Source organism: Delphinus delphis, chromosome 11, assembly GCF_949987515.2.
Source record: "Delphinus delphis chromosome 11, mDelDel1.2, whole genome shotgun sequence".
Taxonomy (NCBI): domain Eukaryota; kingdom Metazoa; phylum Chordata; class Mammalia; order Artiodactyla; family Delphinidae; genus Delphinus; species Delphinus delphis.
The window spans coordinates 91,608,347-91,628,300 of record NC_082693.1 but is presented as its reverse complement, the minus strand read 5'-3'; the positions used below and the strand labels follow the sequence as shown (position 1 = coordinate 91,628,300).

Below are 19,954 nucleotides of genomic sequence, written 5' to 3'. Positions count from 1 at the left end.
CATCCTTCTAGTGACCCACTTGGGAGTTTTCCTTTCTGTCCCTGTAACTATGAGGTCTAGAGATCCTGGTTTCCTGGGGGGTGAGGGGAGGTGGTACTTACACCGGGGGACAAAGCAAGAGTCTCATCAACCTCTAAATTCAAACACACCTATGCCAGCAGCTCCATGTAAATCATGTCATTTAATCTTCACAACTCCTTCAAGTGGATCTTTCTCAGTTTAAGACACTGAGGGTCAGAGAGGTGAAGTGACTTGCCCTGGGTCACATAGCCAAGAACTGGCAGTGCTGGGATCAAAACATTAGTTTGCCAACACCTAAGCCTCCATCCCAGGAGAGGTGGGTTCTGCATGCCTTTGGGGACATGCAGGGACAGAAGGAGTGAGGGGCCACCCTCAGGGAGACAGGAGCAGGGCCAGAGCAAGGGAGGCAGCGTTAGAGGCTGGGGCCCAGAACTCCTCTGTCAGGAGTGAAGGGAGGCTGAGTTCCATGGTGGAAGAACCCAATCACCTCTAGTTGACTTTGGGGTGAAAGATCAGACTTTTGTGTTTTGTTTGCTTTTCGTTGTTTTCCTGTTGGCTGGGGCTTGTGTCCTGAAGGCCTGTTTCTGGCCCAGGGCACACCTGCTGCTGGAGGCCACATGGACTCCAGACAGGGTGCTTGTTGGAGAGAAGCTGGGTGGGAATTCCGTGTTTCTATTGATAATCCCCAATGTGGATCCCGTGGCTGGGTCCCAGGCTGACTTCTCCTCTCTCCCCGTGGGGTCTCATGAATCCCCCTCTCCCCTCCTGGGCCAAGGAATCACACACATACCCTCAGCTCCAACCCCTTCCCCGAGCTTCAGACCCCTCCATCCCCCTGTGTCCTGACCAACGCTCATTTGTCACTGTGACTGAAACGGAACTCCTAGAATTTCCCATCGACCTGGCCTTCTTCCTGAGTTCTCAAGCTCTGGGAATGGCCCCCCAGATACCCCAGCCAGAACCCCAGGAGGCACCTTGACACGCACCCCCTCTCTCATCCTCGTGTCCATCACCAAGCCCTGTCCACCTTCTTTCTGTTTCCATGGCCTCCACCCTCCCCACAACCCTGGACTCCGCTGTCTGGATGACTGAGGGCCTCCCGAAGTCTCCCTGCCTCCACTCTGCCCCTCCCATGGCCTCCCATTGTCCTGGGGATAAAACCCCCAAATCTTACTGGGTCCATCAGACCTGCTGGTGCCCCACCCTCATCTCACATTGGGCCCGCCCCTGCCCCAGGCTGGAGGCCTCCTGGCTGCCCTTCACGTGTTCCAGTGAGCTCTCTCCCTCCACGGGCCTTCGCACATGCTGTTCCCCCTTGTCTGGAATGCCCTTCCTTCTCCTCTCTGCCTAGCGGCCCCTACTCATTGTCTCCATCTCCTCTCAGGGGCCCTCCTGTGCTCCGTCTGGGCACCCCCCCTCCGTCACCTCTTTCCCATCCCCGCAGCAGTTCCTGGATCTTGCTTCCTAAACAAGCCAAGCTGTTGGCTAAGGAAAGGCATGCTGGTTGAGCACCTTCTGTGCTTCAGGCCCTGGGGGCTCCAGGCTCTTGCCATCCACTATCTGGTTTGATCCTGACCACAGCTCTGGAGGAAGGTATTTCTAAATTTCATTCTATAGATGAGGCACCCAAAGCTCAGAGAGGTTAAGTGACCTGCCCGAGGGGACACAGCTGGAAGGTGACAGAGCTGTGATTTACACTCATCTGGGCCTCCAAGGCCACAACCCTCACATCGATCTTCAGAAGCCAGGTATCTCTGCGCAAATCATCAAAACCCCATCAAGACGCTAAGCTTGGATATTCTGACACAGAAATGTTGACCGTGGCTGAGCACCAAGGAGAATGAAGACAAGATGCTGGGTGATGCCTACAGTCTGAGCCCCTTTCTCTTTTTGGGTAAGAAATAAAACAAGGCCAAGGGCTTCCCTGGTGGCGCAGTGGGTGGGAATCTGCCTGCCGATGCAAGGGACACGGGTTCGAGCCCCGGTCTGGGAAGATCCCACATGCCGTGGAGCAACTGGGCCCGTGAGCCAGTTACTGAGCCTGCGCATCTGGAGCCTGTGCTCTGCAACGAGAGGCCGTGATAGTGAGAGACCCGCGCACCGCGATGAAGAGTGGACCCTGCTTGCCGCAACTAGAGAAAGCCCTCGCACAGAAACGAAGACCCAACACAGTCAAACAACAACAACAACAACAAACAAACAAACAAAAAAAACAAGGCCAACATGGTAGAGCTGGGAAGGTGCTTTGTCCTGGGAGAGTGGGTTGGAGTGAGGGGTTATTTGTCTTTTTTTTCATGCAGCTCTTCGTGGTTTGACAGGAGCATTCCTGAACCCTCTCAGTCCACTGTCCCCTTCTGTCAGGTCCTGACCCCAACAGGTGGCAGCTGGCCGAGTACATCTGAACCCTGAAACAGTGCTGACAGCCCCGAGCCTGTGGCACTCATCCCGTGGTGCATGGGGGGGGGTGTCTTCCAACCCTTCGCCTATTTGTTTAAAAGTGGGGATTTCTCTCCATTTCAGAGCTGACGACACTGAGGTGCAGGGAGGGTGACAAGGACACAGTCTGAGGGGGGTCACGACTGACTCCAAGCCTAGTGATGATGGAGTTTCAGGCACTGGTGCAGCTCATGGGAGATGGATTTTAATGATAATAATAGTGACACTAATGATAAAAAACACAAAGGTATTACAATGATGGTCACCACCGCCACCACCGTGAGCTCTGTTTACTCCTCACTGAGCTGTGCTTCCCACACCTCGTGAAGGCCGCCCTTGGACACCGACCCATACGCCCCGTGGCTGGGCTGCCCTCCGCACCCCGTGCCCAGGCCAGCTGAGTGTGCCCAGGTGCCGTCCCGGCCATCTCCCCGGCTCCTCTCTACTTCCCCTTTGTCCTTCCTCTTTCCCATTATATTTTTAGAAATCTGCTCGCAGCCTGGCTTCCAGGACAGCTGGCCCCGCTTCCCCTTTCCAGGGCAGGAGGAGGGTGCGATCCTGGGGCCCTAAAGGCGGAGGCTTCTCAGAGTCTGGGTGCGAGGGGGTCTGAGATGGGGGGCGGCTAGCAGAGCTGCACCCCGCCCCAGCCCCAGAGGGCCTGCAGGCGCATCAAATCGTGTGGCTTCCTCCCCCAACCCATCTGCCTCTATTTTTAATCTGCAGTCTTGCTGCACCAGCCCCGCGGCTGTCTTTGGTCACATTGGGGCTTTGTTGCCTGGACCTCTCAGCTTTTCAGCAGACCTAGGGGGAGGGGACCTGCTTCTGGGTGTCAGACACCCACAGCTGGAGGAGGGCAGGCAGCCCCTTTGCCACCATCCTGTCCATTGTATGAGCAGGGAAACTGAAACCCACAGAAGGAAGAGGCCCATCATGACCACTGGCAGGTTGGTGCACAGCTGAGATCTGAGCCAGGTCGGGCTGACTCCAAATCCTTGTTCTTTCCCCACTTCCCCGGGGTGAGGCCAGGATGATGGTGTCCACTTAGAGATGCCAAATCGGAGCTCAGAGAGGGCAAGTCACTGGGCCGTGAAGGAGCTCCGAGTAAGACCCAGTCTGGGTAGCAGAGAAATGGCCTTCCCTCCCTCCACTTCCTCCAGGAAGTCTTCCCAGATCTCCCTGGCCCCGGGTAGAGAGAGTCGCTCTATCCCAGGCTGCAGGTCTGTGCCCATTTGCACATCTGCCCTGGGTCACTGTCCTATAGGGTTTTCTCCCCCTCCCCCCATTCCCGAGCCAGTAGCTCCCTCAGGGCTGGGCTTGTGGCTGGGTCATTGCTGTCTCTAGCATTGCACAGCCCAGGACCTGCACACCAGAGGACTACTTATTGAATGAATGAATGAATGAATGAGTAGATGAACTGATCAGTGCAGTCCTCACATCTCCCAAGAGACTGCCTGCAGTGACTCCATTCAATCCCTGTCGTCCCAGGACCAGCCTGAAGCAAAGCAGTGACTCACCTCTTGGCCTCCCTGGGAGGCCTCGCCCCTCCCCTCCCTGACAGCCCGGACTCAACTGGGGCTCTCGCTCTTCTCAGATCTTGTCCTTATTCTGCCACTTACTGGCCGCCCGACTTTGGGCAATTCCGTCCTCTCCTCCAGTTCACCTCTGTGAGCCTCAGTTTCCTCTTTGCATTGTGGGCGCAACCGCCCTAAGGACTTCTGTACACGAAGACCCCAAGAATAACGGTGGAAAGACAGGCAGTGTCGGGGGGATTACTTCACTGTTTCTTGTCACCCTCGTATCTGCTGAGTGACCTTGAGCCAGGCACTGTTCCTCCTGGGTCTCCGCTTGCGTCCCTACTTGCCCCTAAGATGTGTTCACCGAGCCGTACAGTCCGCGAGCCACCTGCCCCCAAAAGCCCCCAGGAGAAGCTTGGGGTTCGGGGAGAGAGCACTGGACAGGGAGCTTGGAGGTGGGGAGTCATCCTGCCTTAGCAAGACTGTCCCTCTCCTGGCCTCCTTTGTTCCAGCTGAAAATGGGGGCTGTTGAAATGGATCAGTGGTTCTCTGTGTTCCCCAGAACACTTGGGGCGAGGGGAGGCCCAGTGAGTGGGCTCAGACTGCTTTGTTTTAGGTTTTGTTTGAAGAAAGGGGTCTGTGGCTAACAGGGTTCACGTCATCTGGACCTGGGGAACTGGACAGCTCCTGGCAACCCTTGTCTTCTGGAGTTCCAGGCCATGCTGGAACATTCTGAGATGCAGGGCGCAGAGACTTGGCCGCTCTCCTCTCGGCCTCACAGAAACACAGCACAACACAGTCCTGTCCTCTTCCTGTACCAACTGACAGCCTCCTCTCCTGCTTACCAGGTAGGGTCTCAGTCATGGTCCCCTGCTGGCCGCTCCACTGGCAAAAGTGGTGCCCTTAGCCTCCCCAAAGGCCACTGTCACCCACCAGAGGCCAAAAGGGCTGCAGGGCCCTTGTGCCACCCAGACAGTTATCATTCTCACAGACATCATCATCTTCAACGCAAACAACCTTTCTCAGTCCCACCTCAGGGCCTTTGCACTGGCTGTTCCTTTGCCCGGAATATTCTTTCCCCAGAAACCCACACGGATCACTCCCTTCCCTCCTACAAGTCTCTGCTCAAACGGTGTCTCCTCTTGAGGACTTCCAGCCACCCATCTTCCTTATCTCACTTTACTGGTCTTCATTCTGCTCGTCACCACCTGACATAGTATATTCATATATGTACTGTCTGTCTCCCCGTCTAGAGCGTAAGCTCATGAGGGCAGCGGCCATGCCTGCTTTGTTCGCGGGACTCCCAGCATATGCTACACAGCTTGGCACCTAGCCTGAGCTCATAAATATCTGTTGCCTGCTTCTGCAAGTCCCGCCTGTGTTGTATCTATTTACACACCGATTCCTGCGAGGCGGGCACCGTTATCCCCATTCTACAGAACAGGAAACTGACAGGTCGGCCCAGGTGCTTACCTGGGTGGCACAAGTCCATTCTGAAGCCCCCGGGGAAAGGTGGCCTGTGCTCCTGTGGCCCACTGACCCAGCTGCTGCTCAGGCAGGGATGCGTCATCTCAGCTACAACAGGCCCCTTCCCGTTTGCCCCGCCCAGCACAGTGTGGGGAGGAAGTCCTGTCCTGCTGGGGTCTGGTGCGTAGTCTCTTGATGTCACAGCACTTCCTAAAAACCAGCAGAGTTTTGGGTAGCGGGGACTCTGCATTTTGGGTGTGGGCAAGGGAGGGACAGAGGCAAAAGAGACAGAGAGGGATAAAAAGAGAAAGATGGTGACACAGAGGAAAAAACACAAACACACAGATACACACACACACACACACACACCCCCCAGAGGAAGATGATTACTAGAGGACAGAACCTCCCTGCATATAAGCTGAAGGATCATTCAACTTGGACTGTCCAAGCTGAGCCCAATCAATTCCACCCCACAAGCTCTCTTTCATCAACTCTCCCTTGAGCAAAGAAAAATTAATTGAGTGCTAGGAAGGGCTTTGCTTCCCCTCAATGAAATGCCTGGCTTTTTCCTGCCTAGTGGTCAGTCGGGCATTATGTTCAGTTTCCCTTTTCCCCCAGGCTGCTAGGAAGCTCAGTCAAATCTGAAGCTCTTTTACAGCTGTTCTGTTGTGGCATACAGACTTTAAGGCCAGACTCAGCAGTGTGATTCAGCTCTGCCACTCAGGACCTGTGTGAACTTGGGTGAGTCACTTATCTGCCATGAGCCTCAGTTTGCTTAACTACGAAAGGGGAATAATAATCCTCACCTCAGGGTTATGGAAAAGATGGAGGGAGATAATGTGTGTAAGATGCTTGGCTATTCAATAAACACGATCTTCTTTACCCTTTCGGTTTAAATTCTCTTTGGGGGTTAAAATTCATAATTTTATTGCTTGTGCCTCTTTTTGGCAGGTTGATTCCATTCTTTATGGAAAAAGGTGTGGTGTAAAGAAAGATCTATAAAGTAAATGCTCATTCCTTGTAACTTTGTGGCACATATCGGTTTATTCGTCTGTTTCCCCACCAGTCTCGAGGCCCCATGAGGACAAGGTCACGTCTGTGTCCCGTGTCTGGTGAATGCTGGGAACCTAGGGGGTGTTCAAGCGTGCAATGGATGAATGAATGAATGAATGAATGAAGGGCACACAGGGGAGATGGTGTGGTTGATGCAAAAGTTGGCTACAATTTCCACCACTTCCTGTCTCCACACCCCTTTGCACTGTGACGCTGCCACTCTTCCTATCAAGAGGTGGTGTCTATTTCTCTTCCCCTTGAATCTGGACTGGGCTGTTGTCTTTCTTTGACCACTAGAATGTGACAGAAGTAAACGTTACCTGACTTTCCAGGCGAGGCCTTAAGAAAACTTGTGGCCCAGCTGCCCCGGGTGGCCTGCTGAGGATGGAGACACGTGGAGAAGAGAAAACTGAGGCTCCTTTCGGGGACACGCTTGACCAAGTTGGAACTTGAGTGAGGAGCCGGCTGAGGGCCAGCAGCTGGGCCTATTCACTGCTGGTCTAGAGCTCTCCGGCTATTCAAACCTGCCCCCACGCCAGCACCCACTGTCTGCCAGTTCTTGCCTAGCTCAAGGTTATTTCCTAGGAAACTTGCTGACATTATCTTCATAGTAAACTAGAATTTTCTCAACACATCAGGGTCTCAGGCACAAAAAAACCATTTCCTGGGTCACTTCAAAAAGAAAAATGGAGAGAAAGGTGTCATTCCCTGTGCAGAAAAGTGTTAACAGTGGGTCTGAGACCATTAGTCTTTAAAAGGACTGCTTGCACTATTTACAATAGTCAAGACAGGGAAGCAACCTAAGTGTCCATTGACAGATGAATGGATAAAGAAGATGTGATACACACACACACACACACACACACATGCACACACAACAGAATAGTACTCAGCCATCAAAAAAGAAATGAAATAACACAGATGGATCTAGAGATTATCATACTAAGTGGAGTCAGACAAAGAAAGTATCATATGATATCACTTATAGGTGGAACCAAAAAAAAAATGATGCAAATGAACTCATATACAAAACAGAAGCAGACTCACCAACATAGAAAACAAACACAGGCTACCAAAGGGGAAAGTGTGGAGGGGGAGGGATAAATTAGGAGTTTGGGATTAGCAGATACATACTACTGTATGTAAAAGAGATAAACAACAAGGTCCAGCACAGGAACTATGTTCAATATCTTGTAATAACCTATAATGGAAAAGAATCTGAAATCTGAAAAAGTATATAGCTATATCTATATCTGAATCACTTTGCTGTACACCAGAAGGTAACACACACTGTGAAACAATAATATGTCAATTAAAAAAAACCCCATATACACATATATATAAAAGGCCAACTTGCATTTTGGTCCCCGGCTGGCATCTGGGAACTTGGATTTCAGGAGGGTTCCTGCTGTTCCCTGGTAAGAGTGACCCAAACTGTTTGTGCAAACAGTGTGGTTTGTACTGAACACCCGTTTCCTCCCGGGACTCCGGGATTTGGGTATGTGCTAGGCAGAGGGTGCCTACGCGAGCAGCTCCCAGTGAAAACCCGGGGAGCGGAATCTCTGCTGAGCTTCCCTGGTTGACGACACCTCTCGTGTGTTTTCACAAGTGTTTGCTGGAGGACTGAAGCGTCTCCTTTGTGACTCCACCGGGAGAGGATGCTTGAAAGCTCATGCCTGGTTGCCTCTGGACGTCACTCCACGTGCTTTCACTGAGTTTGCTTTGTATCCTTTTGCTGCAATAGAGCACAGCTGCAGGTAAGACTCTATGCCGAGTTCTGTGAATCTTCCTGGTGAATCACTGAAACTGGGGATGGCTTTGGGGACCACTGACCCATGTTCTAATGCTACAGCCAGGCCCAGTAGGTGTCCCTTGCCCAGGGCCACAGTTTGGCATCTGGGACTTCCCTTTTTGTCTGAAGGACTGGTTGAATGGTTCAGTATTATTACTATCTCTTTCTCTAAGACTCAACTCAAATACCACCTCCTCTGTGAAGCCCTCGGTGATTACACCTTCCTTCGCTCTTCCCTTGCAGCCCCGATCATGTCTAACAGCTTGCATGCCGGTAGCCTGGGAGGGAGGGTACTCTCACTGTGGGTGGCAAAGGGTTTGGTAGAGTCAGCAGTAGGGGAGCCATGGAGACCTGGATGCAAATGCTGACTCAGCATCTACCAGTTTTGTGGCCTTCTAACCGCTGAGCCTTGTTTTTTGTCATCTGCAAAATGGGGACAGATAAGATTAAGTTTGCTTGGGCTTCCTTGGTGGCGCAGTGGTTAAGAATCCACCTGCCAATGCAGGAGACACAGGGTCGAGTCCTGGTCCAGGAAGATCCCACATGCCGCGGAGCAACTAAGCCCGTGTGCCACAACTACTGAGCCTGTGCTCTAGAGCCCGCGAGCCACAACTACTGAGCCCACGGAAACAGAGCAGCTGGTATTTGCAGCATCTAGGTGGGTGGTGGACGGCCCCGGCCAGGGAGGTGGCTGCTGGTGGGAACCAAGGCGTTAACCCGTGGGGCCCTGGAGAGAGATGCCACCACAGGGAAGGAAGGGGAGGAGTCAGAGAGACAGGAGGAAACCCAGGAGTGGTCAGAGACCCCAAGATGAGGGCTTTAAAAAAAAAAATTATTTATTTTTATTTATTTTATTTTTGGCTGTGCTGGGTCTTCATTGCTGCGCGGGCTTTTCTCTGGTTGCAGCGAGTGGGGGCTACTCTTCGTTGCGGTGCGCAGTCTTCTCATCGTGGTGGCTTCTCTTGTTGCGGAGCACGGGCTCTTGGCACGCGGGCTCAGCAGTTGTGGCGCTCGGGCTTAGTTGTTCCGCGGCACGTGGGATCTTCCCGGATCAGGGCACGAACCCGTGTCCCCTGCATTGGCAGGCAGATTCTTAACCACTGCGCCACCAGGGAAGCCCAAGAGATGGTGGCCTTTTAAGAGTTGGTCGTCAGTGTCCCCGGCAGGGTCAGGGGGTGGGGGGAGGTTCACTGCGTTATAGCCGAGTGACTGGGGTGGGAGGTGGCCAGGCAGGGGCCACACGCCGGGGAGCTGAGGGAGGGGAGGCAGTGAACGGGGGTGTCGAGAAGGGAGTGAGAGGTGGGGGTTCGCTGATGGGCAGAGGAGGGCGTTTTTAAGAAGGGAGTGGCTTCACTTGAGCCAAGCCACCAGAGACCCAGGGCGTTTGTGACTGGAGAGGGTCCTGGGCAGGAGGAGAGGATGGCCCAGAGTGGAGGGGCAGCCTGAGGGGGGAGGGCCAGAGGAGTCCCCCCGCCTGAGGGCGCCTCGGCTTCCCACTCTACAGACCAGGAAATGGGCTCAGAGGACGCTGCTGCCCGTGACCCTGTCGCCACCAGCAGGCTGGGATTTGGCCTGGAGTTTGGTTCTGACTTTTGGGTTATTGTGTGACATCGAGTCGTCTTCCTGGGACATCAGTTCTACTTATTTTGGAGCCGTTCCTCCATAGTTTTTGTCAACCCTTCAAAAGATGGAAATCTGATACTTCGTATGTAAACTTGGGACAGGTTCCGTCTATCGTGGAGTCTCATTTTTTTGCTCAAAAGTATAACTACAGAGCTTTAACAAAGCGTTCTGTTTACACATGTCCTCGTGGGTCCCCCCAGTCCCCTTTTCTGCCATTTTGGTCTCGTCTCTTTGGCTGTCGTGTCCACGTTCGTGGGCCCCGTGACATGGGGGGAGGCCAGGGCTACCCAGCTGCACCTTCTGGGTTTGAGTCCTGGCCTGTGGGGTTGCCACACCATCTAGAATCACCCCCACCCCCGGGGTAGAGCTGGGGCTCCCCGGGACCTCCTGCTTTGAAAATCAACTGGTCAGAACCGTTTCTGTGAGCTCAGAGGGCAGGGCTGGGTGTTTTTTGTTTGTTTGTTTTATTTTCTTTTATTGGCTGCACCATGCAGCATGCAGGATCTTAGTTTCCTGACTAGGGATCGAACCTGCAGCCCCTGCAGTGGAAGTGCAGATTCTTTTTTTTTTTAAACATCTTGGAGTATAATTGCTTTACAGTGGTGTGTTAGTTTCTGCTTTATAACAAAGTGAATCAGCTATACATATATCCCCATATCGCCTCCCTCTTGCGTCTCCCTCCCACCCTCCCTATTCCACCCCTCTAGGTGGTCACAAAGCACTGAGCTGATCTCCCTGTGCTATGCGGCTGCTTCCCACTAGCTATCTATTTTACGTTTGGTAGTGTATATATGTCCATGCCACTCTCTCACTTCGTCCCAGCTTCCCCTTCCCCTTCCCTGTGTCCTCAAGCCCATTCTCTACGTCTAGGTCTTTATTCCTGTCCTGCCCCTAGGTTCTTAAGAACCTTTTTTTTTTTTTAGATTCCATATATATGTGTTCGCGTATGGTATTTGTTTTTCTCTTTCTGACTTACTTCACTCTGTATGACAGACTCTAGGTCCATCCACCTCACTACAAATAACTCAATTTCGTTCCTTTTTATGGCTGAGTAATATTCCATTGTATATATGGGCCACACCTTCTTTATCCATTCATCTGTCGATGGACACTTAGGTTGGGAAGTGCAGATTCTTAACCACTGGACCGCCAGGGAAGTCCTTGGCTAGGTGTTTTAAAATGTTACCTGGGATTTGGTCTTATTCAGGGACGGTGAGGCCAACACAACAGGAGATGCCTGTCTGAAAAGACTGTTTGTTATGCGCACAGGTTCCCAAGAGGAGGGGGCATGGCAGGCCACGCAGGGCCACACAGAGAAGTAACAGGGCCAGTCAAGGGGGCGGAAGAGTGAGAGGAAAGTATGGACAAAAGCCTTTATTGTGGTTTTCCAGGGAAGAAATGGGTGAGGCAAGGTAAGCATGGAGCAGGGTTAGGATTGGCTAGTTGGAATAATTTTGGCAGGCTCTGGGCAATCGGGGTGGTTCCTAGTTGTCTAGGAAAGACTATTACGTCCTGGAATGTAAAGCCAGACAGAGGAAGCAGATGGGGATACGGACCCAGGATTGGTTGGTTTGCATCTGAAATTCATGCTGGCAGGTCCCTTCATTTACTAGCTCTAGAAATTAGCTAACCCTGGTGCAGTGGAAGTCGCTTCCCAGCAGCGAGGCCCCAGATGCCAGAGCGTCGAGAATGCAGGAAATAAGGAAATATGGTTAGTAGATAAGTTAATACACGGGGTCGGTTTGGTTCCCTGCTGCTTCCGAGGGACTTAGACTGGGCACACAGTAGGTGCGCAGTGCACGCTTCTTGAAGGAATGAACGGGACGCTGTCACTGGTGGGGCTCAGGCTGTTCAGGAAGGGTTGATGTGTGTTTCAGCTGGAAACTGGCCTCTTCCTGGCGTCAGCCTGTAGCTCAGCGGGTCCTGGCTTTGAACCTCAGTGCCTCCCCCTGTGAGCTGTGGCAGTATCTTCTGGGACTCAACGTTCTCATCTGTAAAATGGGGATACTGCGGAGCGTCGCACTGGCTTGTGAAGGTTGGAGGGCGTGGCTGTACAGTGGAACGGGCCTCAGTGGACGCAGCCACTGGCCCTTGTCCGTCTCCCCATGGCTCGTCTAATTTCCAGGGTGCTCCGGGGCCCCAGTGGACAGTAGGCCCTGTTTTCCTGAGATTTAGGAAAGATTGTCTTTGGCAGGGGACCCCTGGATAGGTCCCCCTGGGAGCCTATTAACGTACAAACTGTCAGGCCACTGACTCCTGGGTCCATCCTCTGACGGAGGGGCCTGAAATCATTATTTTAAATATATGCTTGCAACCCCGGCCAGGGAGACGCTGTCCTTCTCTCTGTAATGATGTCAGGATACACTCTGGGCTTCAGAGCTCTGGGGTCAGCCTCTAGCAAAGAAGTTATTACAGGAAATAAGGAGACCACTTCCGCATTTGCTGTTGAAGGCATGACGTCACTCAGCGCTCCTCACATCAAGAGCACACAGAGCTTTCTTCTAGCAGGGTGTTAGGAAAATGCAACTCACCGGAGCACTGGCCTGTTTCCCCTTTTCCAGTAAGGAGAACTGAGTAACTTGCCCTGTTCTCTTTTCACTCCAGCTGCCCAGAAACTCGAGCACATCTGCAGCTCAGCGGCAGCATCATGTGGCCCGTCGGCCTTCTTTTCTCCTGGACCTCACTGTATGGTTTCATATGCCTAGTTTTTTGTATATAGGGGTGATAGTCTGGGAGCTACAAATTCTCCTCATAAAAGAAAGGAAAGAAGGAAGGAAGATAGCATAAAAGTCTCGGGCAAAACCCAAGTATAGTGGTCAGAGGAGACCAGACTGAAAGTTTTGGCCACCGGTCTGCTGTGTGCCCTTGGGCCACTCACTCACTCGCTGATTCCTTCTCACCCCCTAACCACTTCCCAGACTCCTCCGCAGGCTCCCCTTTCTCTACGTGTCCTGAAATGTCTGTTCAACACATTTACGAAGTGGCGATTGTTCTGCGACGTAACAAGCCGCTCCCGAACTTCCTGGTGGATCTAAATGACGCGTATTCCGCGCATGAATCTGCAGTGTAGGCAGGGCTCAGTGGGGACAGCTGGTCTCGGCTCTACTTCGTGTCAACTGGGGCAGCCCAAGAATGGGCCTGGGGTACCTGAAGGCTCACTGTATTGCGTGGTTGGCGGTGGGTCTGTGGGCTTGAACATCTAGAACTGCTTGGCATCTCTCTCTTGCTCTCTGTGGGCTCTCCACGTGGCCCCTCCAGCATGGCAGTTCCAGGTAGCCAGTAACCTTGGGAGCCATTAGAGCGCCAGGTGGAAACAGTCGCCTTTTATGACCCGGTCTTGGAAGTCTCTCAGTGTCACTTCCACCGTAGTCACGGGGTCACATTATAAGATGATGCGGATGGGAGATGTTGGTGCCGCCATCTTTGGAAAGTACCACTCGCCACTCTTCCTCACGCCAAGCAATGCGCCGGTCCCTGGGGACACGGACACAGTGGTGTGTGGGATGCTGGGCTTCCTTCGGGGCCTCTCCCAGCACCTCTTTCTTTATCATTCAAGGTCCGAGAGTGCGCACCGACACTCCTGCCCCGTGCTCTGTTCTCACTCGTCCCCTACATTTCCAGTTTCCCACCTGACAACTCCATTTGGGTGTTTCCTCCGCTCAGTGGGTCCCAAACTGGCCCCTTGTATGTTTTCCAGCTCAGCAAACGGCAGCACTGCTCCCCCGCCCTGCCCCCAGTCACCCAGGTGGGACCATAGGAATCGATGTAGACCCCTGTCTTCCCTCCTCCCTGCCTGCATAATCAATGTTCCCTAGAGTCTGGTGTCCTAAATGACTCTCGGAGCAGTGGACTCCTCAGGCAGCCTCACTGCCACCTCCCTATTCAGGCCACCATCACATCATCTTTCCTCTTGTGACAGCTTGAGTAGGTCTTTTGGCCTCAAGCCTTGCCCCACCCCCACCCCGAATCTTTGCCCTCATAGTACCCAGACTGATTTTTCTAAGACACGTCTGGTCACGTCACTCTTCTGCCTAAAAACCTTCAGTGGCTCCCTATTGCCTCCAGGATGGCATTGGGACTCCATAGCATGACCCACAAGACCCTCTGGAGTCTGGCTGCTGCCTGCTGCTCTGCCCTCTTCTCCCATTCACTCTATGCTACAGCTCTGTAGGCCATCTTTCTTTACCTTGATCAGACCGTGTACTCTCATGCCCCAGGGCCTTTGCACATGCCACTCCTGCCACCAGATGTGCTCTTTCTCCTTGCCTTCTCTGGCCAATTCCTACTCAAGCTTCAGGTTTTGGCTTAATCTGTTTTCTCTGGGCAGTTTTCCCTGACCCACATGCTCACAGCTCTCAGCACACCCTACCAGAATCCTAGGACCCATCACTATAATTACTTGCTCGATATTTGTTTTCATCGCTGGATTATAAACTCTAGGAGGGATGGGGCTGGTTCTATCTGGTTAGCCTGTGGCACATGGTGATGCTAAGTAAGTATTTGTTGTATGAATAAATGGCTGGGGTGAGTGTCAGGGTTTGACCAAATCAGCTCTAAGGGCCTTTTGATCCCTGACCTTCCACATCCTACAACTGTAAAGTTCCATCTAACCAGAAGGCAGGTGGCCAGCCGGCACCTCTTCTCCACCTGCAGACCACGGTTTTGGAGGTGGTAACACTCCCAACAGGGCCCTGGGATGAAATGAGAGCCACTTCTAGTGTCACTCTGAGGTTGGTCATCGCCAGAAGAGCATGGCAACTCTGTTAACCAGAACCTTCAGTTATCAGGAAGCCAGGTCCCTGGGCCAGGCTGGGCTGTGCGAGTCATGTCCAGGAATGGTGACATAGACCAGCTTGTGATGGCAATGAGCTTGCAGTCCTGGAATTCCAGAATGTTCTGCTGGAAGGCCCCTTAGTGTGTCTGAGATCTCTCTCCTTGTGGTTATGGAAGAGAGAACCATGGAGGTAGGGAGGTGCTTCCAAGCGCCCTAAGTCCTGGTTTTTATTCTTTTCCTCCTATCCCCTTGGCTGCCCTTCATCCTCTGCCCTTCTGCCCACACCAGGCTATTGATGTGCTGGGAGGAGGCCCCATCTGGTTTCTGTGACCCCAGGCCCACAGGGTCCTGAGATGACCCTGGGACCGATGGAGCACATGACCTGGCCAAAGTCAGCACGGAGCGGGGAGGGACAAAGGCTCCTGACTCCCACCTGCTAGAACTTTCTCTCTGGGCCCGGCTGAGTCTGCAGACCAGGACACAGGGCCTCACAAGTGGGGATCATGCTGGTGGGGTCAGGGCATGGGATGGTGCTGGGCAGTCCCAGGCTTCCCCTGCTTCCTCCGTCTCTTCCGGCTGTGTGACGGGAGCTAAGGGACTCAGCCACGTGAGCCTCGTCTCCAACTCTGTCAAATGGGCCTGTTTGCCCATTTATTCCCAAGACCGCCCAGAGTGCCCTCTGTGAGGCATGGGGCCTCTGGGCTCCCGGTGACTGGCTGGCGCAGGTCGAGGAGCCCTGCAGACATGGCCAGGTCTCCACCAGGTGCCGCCCACTTTCCCTTTCTGGGCCTCTTTTTCCTTCTCTGTAAAAACGGGGATAATGACAGCACCTCCCACGAGGGAAGGTGTGAGGGATTTCATGAAAGAATCCACTTCAAGCAGCCAGCACCCAGCGCGGCCTTGGGAGATCCAGGAGGCTCTGACCCCCTTCCCTTGTCCCCTTCCGCTGGTTCCTCGGAGACCAAAATCAGCCCACGGGCGCCACCCTGTGGTGGCAGGGGGAACGCCACTCAGAGGAGCCGTCAAGGCCTGTGTTTGGGTCTATGGGCGGTGACTGTAGTGGGGGGCGGGCAGGGCTGGGCGCTGGGAAGAGCGTGGCAGCCCCATCTCTCTGCCTTCTCTTTCATTCTCCATCACTTCCTTCCCCGACTCTCCAGTGCCGGCCTCAGGGTGGCGATGGGGGTGGTGGTGAAGTGATGGGCTGGGGGTGATGGGTCGGGGGTGGGAGGGGAGGTGCTGGGGTGGTAGGTAAGGCCTGGATCAGGGGGAGGTCGTATAAACGCTGGGGCAGATTTGATCTTTATTTAAATTTAAAAATATTAACATTATTTTTGATATTTTGTTCATTATGGTTTTTTTTGCATTGATTTTGATTTCTGAAGATATCACCTAAAAGATTATTTATCTTGATTAGTGACTTTAGTTTCCCTTTAGATTCTGCACCCGAAGTGAGTGCCTCACGTGCCTCACCCTATCCCAGCTCTCTTTGAGGGCTAGGTGGGAAGTGGCTGGGCTTCAGCTGGGAAAACCTCACGTGGAAGCCTCCTGATTCTATCCAGTGACTGATCCACCCCGCCCCCCGCAGCCTCCTTCCATCATCCACTATCTGTTCTTCCCTCCATCCTGCTACCATCTGTCCATCTATCCATCTTCCATAGTGGTTAAGAACTTGCATTCTGCATTTAGATGACCTGAGTTTGCATCCTGGCTGCCCATCCTGGGTGAGCTATAATGTCCATTCAACACCCACACTTCCCATCTGATACAGTTTTATATTTAAAATTATTCATATAATACTTGAATACATTGTTAAAAAATCCATCGGCCTCTGATCTTCACAAACATTCAGTGAAATAGATATGATTATCCCCATTTTACAGATGAAAAACTGAGGCCCAGAGGGTGAACTGTCTCGTCCAGGGTCCCAGGGTCTGTGAATGGTAGGGATGTGAGATCCCACGAGTCTGAGTCACAAGGCCACGTTCATCTTTTCACATCACTGCCTCTCCTCAGGACAAAGTGAGATCCAGCCAAGCCCTGGGGAGCCAGTCCAGGGGGGCAGATCATCCTCTGATCATTCTACAGGCACGTGATGAGTTCTCAGAACAGGTATGTAGGTAATGATGGATTCCTGGTGGGGACCACAGAGGAGGAGGTTATGTGAACTGGCTTGGAGGAGAGAAGGCAGAAGAAGGAAGGGCATCAAGTGGTGGGAACAGCATGTGCGGACTGAGGATGTGAGGCTGAGCAGGTGACCTCTAGGTGCGTCCATGGGCCAGAGCTCATGCTGTTAAGCGAGTGAATCTGTGCGTGTGGCTTTAGTGGGGAGCGGGGAGATGAGCCTCAAAAGAAAAAGGGGGGCCAGGCTCTGAGAGGCTTTGCATGCCAGAACACGGTGTACATTTCTTATCTTACCTGACTGGTAATAAGGAAGTTAAGAAAGGAGCCACCCTTGGTAGGAAATCTCTCTTGTGTCAGACACCGCAGAGGGTGTTCAAGTCTTTTGTCTCTTGTGTCAGACACCGCAGAGGGTGTTCAAGTCTTTTGTCTCGAGCGCTCCTCACCACATCCCTTTGAGATGGCCATTGTGATCCTGTTTTGTAGATGAGTGAGGCTGAGCCTAAGAGAGTTTCTGTAACCCCACCCCCCGGGTCACACAGCCAGATGTGGGGCGCTGGGAGCCAATCCTACTACTGATTTGCAGTTTGGAAAGGTTGCTCTGATGATTACGTGAAAAAAGGACTCGCTAAGACAGATTAAAAGCAGACAAAGGGGCTAAGACCATTCAGTGGGGAAAAGAATATTTTCAACAAAAGGGGCTGGGAAAACTGTAGAGCCACATGCAAAAGAATGAAGTTGGGGGCTTCCCCGGTGGCGCAGTGGTTGCGAATCTGCCTGCCAATGGAGGGGACACGGGTTCGAGCCCTGGTCTGGGAGGATCCCACATGCCGCGGAGCGACTGGGCCCGTGAGCCACAATTACTGAGCCTGCGCGTCTGGAGCCTGTGCTCCGCAACAAGAGAGGCCGCGATAGTGAGAGGCCCGCGCACCGCGATGAAGAGTGGCCCCCGCTTGCCACAACTAGAGAAAGCCCTCGCACAGAAACGAAGACCCAACACAGCCATAAATAAATAAATAAATAGAGCAAACTGTCAACAAGTAAAAATAAACACTATTAAAAAATAAATAAAAATTAAAAAAAAAAAGAATGAAGTTGGTCCCTTACTTAACACCACATACAAAAATTAACTCAGAATGGATCAAGGACCTAAATGTAAGGCCTAAAACAAGAAAATTCTTTGAAGAAAACATAGGACAAAATCTTCATGGCACTGGATTCAACAATGATTTCTTGGATAAGCCACCAAAGGCACAGGTAACAAAAGAAAAAAATACACAAATTGGAGTTCAGGAAAATTAGCAAGTTTTGGGCATTAAAGAAAAAAACACTATCAACGGAGTAAAAAGGCAACCCACAGAATGGGAGAAAATATTTGCAAATCGTATATCTGATAAGGGATTAATATCCGGAATATACAGATAACTCCTAAAACTTGACAACAGAAAAACATACAACCCGACTCAAAAATGGGCAAATGACTTGAATAAACATTTTTCCAAAGAAGATAAACAAATGGCCAATAAGCACATGAAAAGATGCTCAACACCACTGATCATTAGAGAAATGCAAAACTACAATGAGATACCATTTCACATCCATTAGGATGACTATTATTTTAAAAAGCATACAAACAGAAAATTACAAGTGTTGGCAAGGATGTGAAGAAATTGGAACCCTTGTGTGCCGTTGGTGGGAAAGTAAAATGGTACAACTGCTGTGGAAAACCATATGGCGGTTCCTCAAAAAATTAAAAGCAGAATTACTGTATGACACAGAGATTCCACTTCTGGGTATAGACCCCAAAGAATTGAAAATAGAGTCTCAAAGAGACATTTGTGTACCCACGTTACAGGAGCATTATTCACAATAGCTCAAATATGGAAGCAACCCAAGTACCCATTAATGGCTGAATGGATAAACAAAATGTGGTCTATGTGGAATGTGCAGTGGAATATGATTCAGCCTTAAAAAAAAGAAGGAAATTCTGCAATATGCTACAACATGGATGAATCTTGAGGACGTGATGCTAAGTGAAAAAAGTACACCCCCCCCAAAAAAAAATTCTATATGATTCCACTTCTATGAGGTACTTCGAGTAGTCAAAATCAGAGACAAAAAGTAGAACTGTGGTTGCTAGGGGTTGGGGGGAGGGGGACGGGGAGTCATTGTTTAATGGGGACAGAGTTTCAGTTTTACAAGATGAAAAGAGCTATGAGTGGTGGCGCTGGCTGCACGTCATGAATGTATTTAATACCACGGAACTGTACGCTTCAGAATGGCCAAGAGTGAATTTTATGTTATGTGTATTTGTGGTATGTACTTACATATTACAAATGTATGTGTATGTTATATGTGTTTATACGTGACATAGTGTGGTCGATTGATACATTTGGAGCTCCATAGCAAGATCTGCTTTGGAGACACGCATCTGGGTGTCATCACCATGTAGACGTCCACAAGGTTACGGGACTGCGTGAGCTCATGGTGGCTTTGGACTGAGAAAAGGATTGAGCTCAGACCCCTGTGGAGCACAGTGTTACGAGGTCCAAGCTGGAAGAAGGGCCCAGAGATGAGGATGAGGTTAGACAGGTAGAAGAATTGGAGGAGGGAGGTGAGGGAAGGTGAGGTCAGGATCTAGAGACCTTATCCAGGGAGGGTCTTTGCTTTCTTTGGGGACTAGCACGCCTCCACTTTCAGTCCAGGGGATTTATAAGGCTGACCTCATCCCTAGCTCTAGGAAGGGGGTGGAGACGGCATGACCTAGGTCCAGCTAATAATATTCCATCCCCTGACTGTGGTGATTGGTTCAACAGTGGTCCCGTGACCAAAGCAGGGCCAATGAGATTCAATCCTGGGAATTTTGCTGGAACAATGAGGAAAACAAAACTTTCAGGTGTGTTTTCTAGCTGTGAAGATGATGCAAATCTGGAGCTGCCTGTGCCACCAGAAGGAGCCTGAGAATTAAGCCAAAGCAGAAGACAGTGAGTGGAGAGATGGAGAGCAAGAGAGAGTGAGGCTGGATGACATCATATGAGCTTCTGGATGCGTCAAAGCTTGAAACCCAGACAAGTAATTCCCTTTATGGTTATGGCAAACATTAAAAATTGACAACCATTAAAAATTCATTAAAATCATTAAAAATTCCCAATCCAT

General features: G+C 51.5%; 1 protein-coding gene and 1 long non-coding RNA gene across 3 annotated transcripts in view; one reads left to right on the top strand and one right to left on the bottom strand.

Moving 5' to 3' along the window:
• The window catches only part of CYTH4 (cytohesin 4), a 30,921-nt gene extending 25,426 nt beyond the window's left edge, over positions 1–5,495 (bottom strand). The window contains exon 1 of one of the 2 annotated variants that reach the window (XM_060025612.2): positions 5,445–5,495. In XM_060025612.2, the coding sequence (XP_059881595.1) occupies positions 5,445–5,463 (19 nt within the window). In that variant the 5' untranslated portion in view covers positions 5,464–5,495. The remainder of the gene's footprint in view (positions 1–5,444) is intronic. The other variant, XM_060025613.1, reaches the window with a different exon arrangement.
• Positions 3,273–19,940, top strand: LOC132434056 (uncharacterized). Its single transcript, XR_009521261.1, has 4 exons — positions 3,273–3,401; positions 8,101–8,248; positions 16,694–16,789; positions 19,708–19,940. It is a non-coding gene; the product is annotated as an uncharacterized lncRNA (long non-coding RNA).
• Positions 19,941–19,954: the final 14 nt, after the last annotated feature.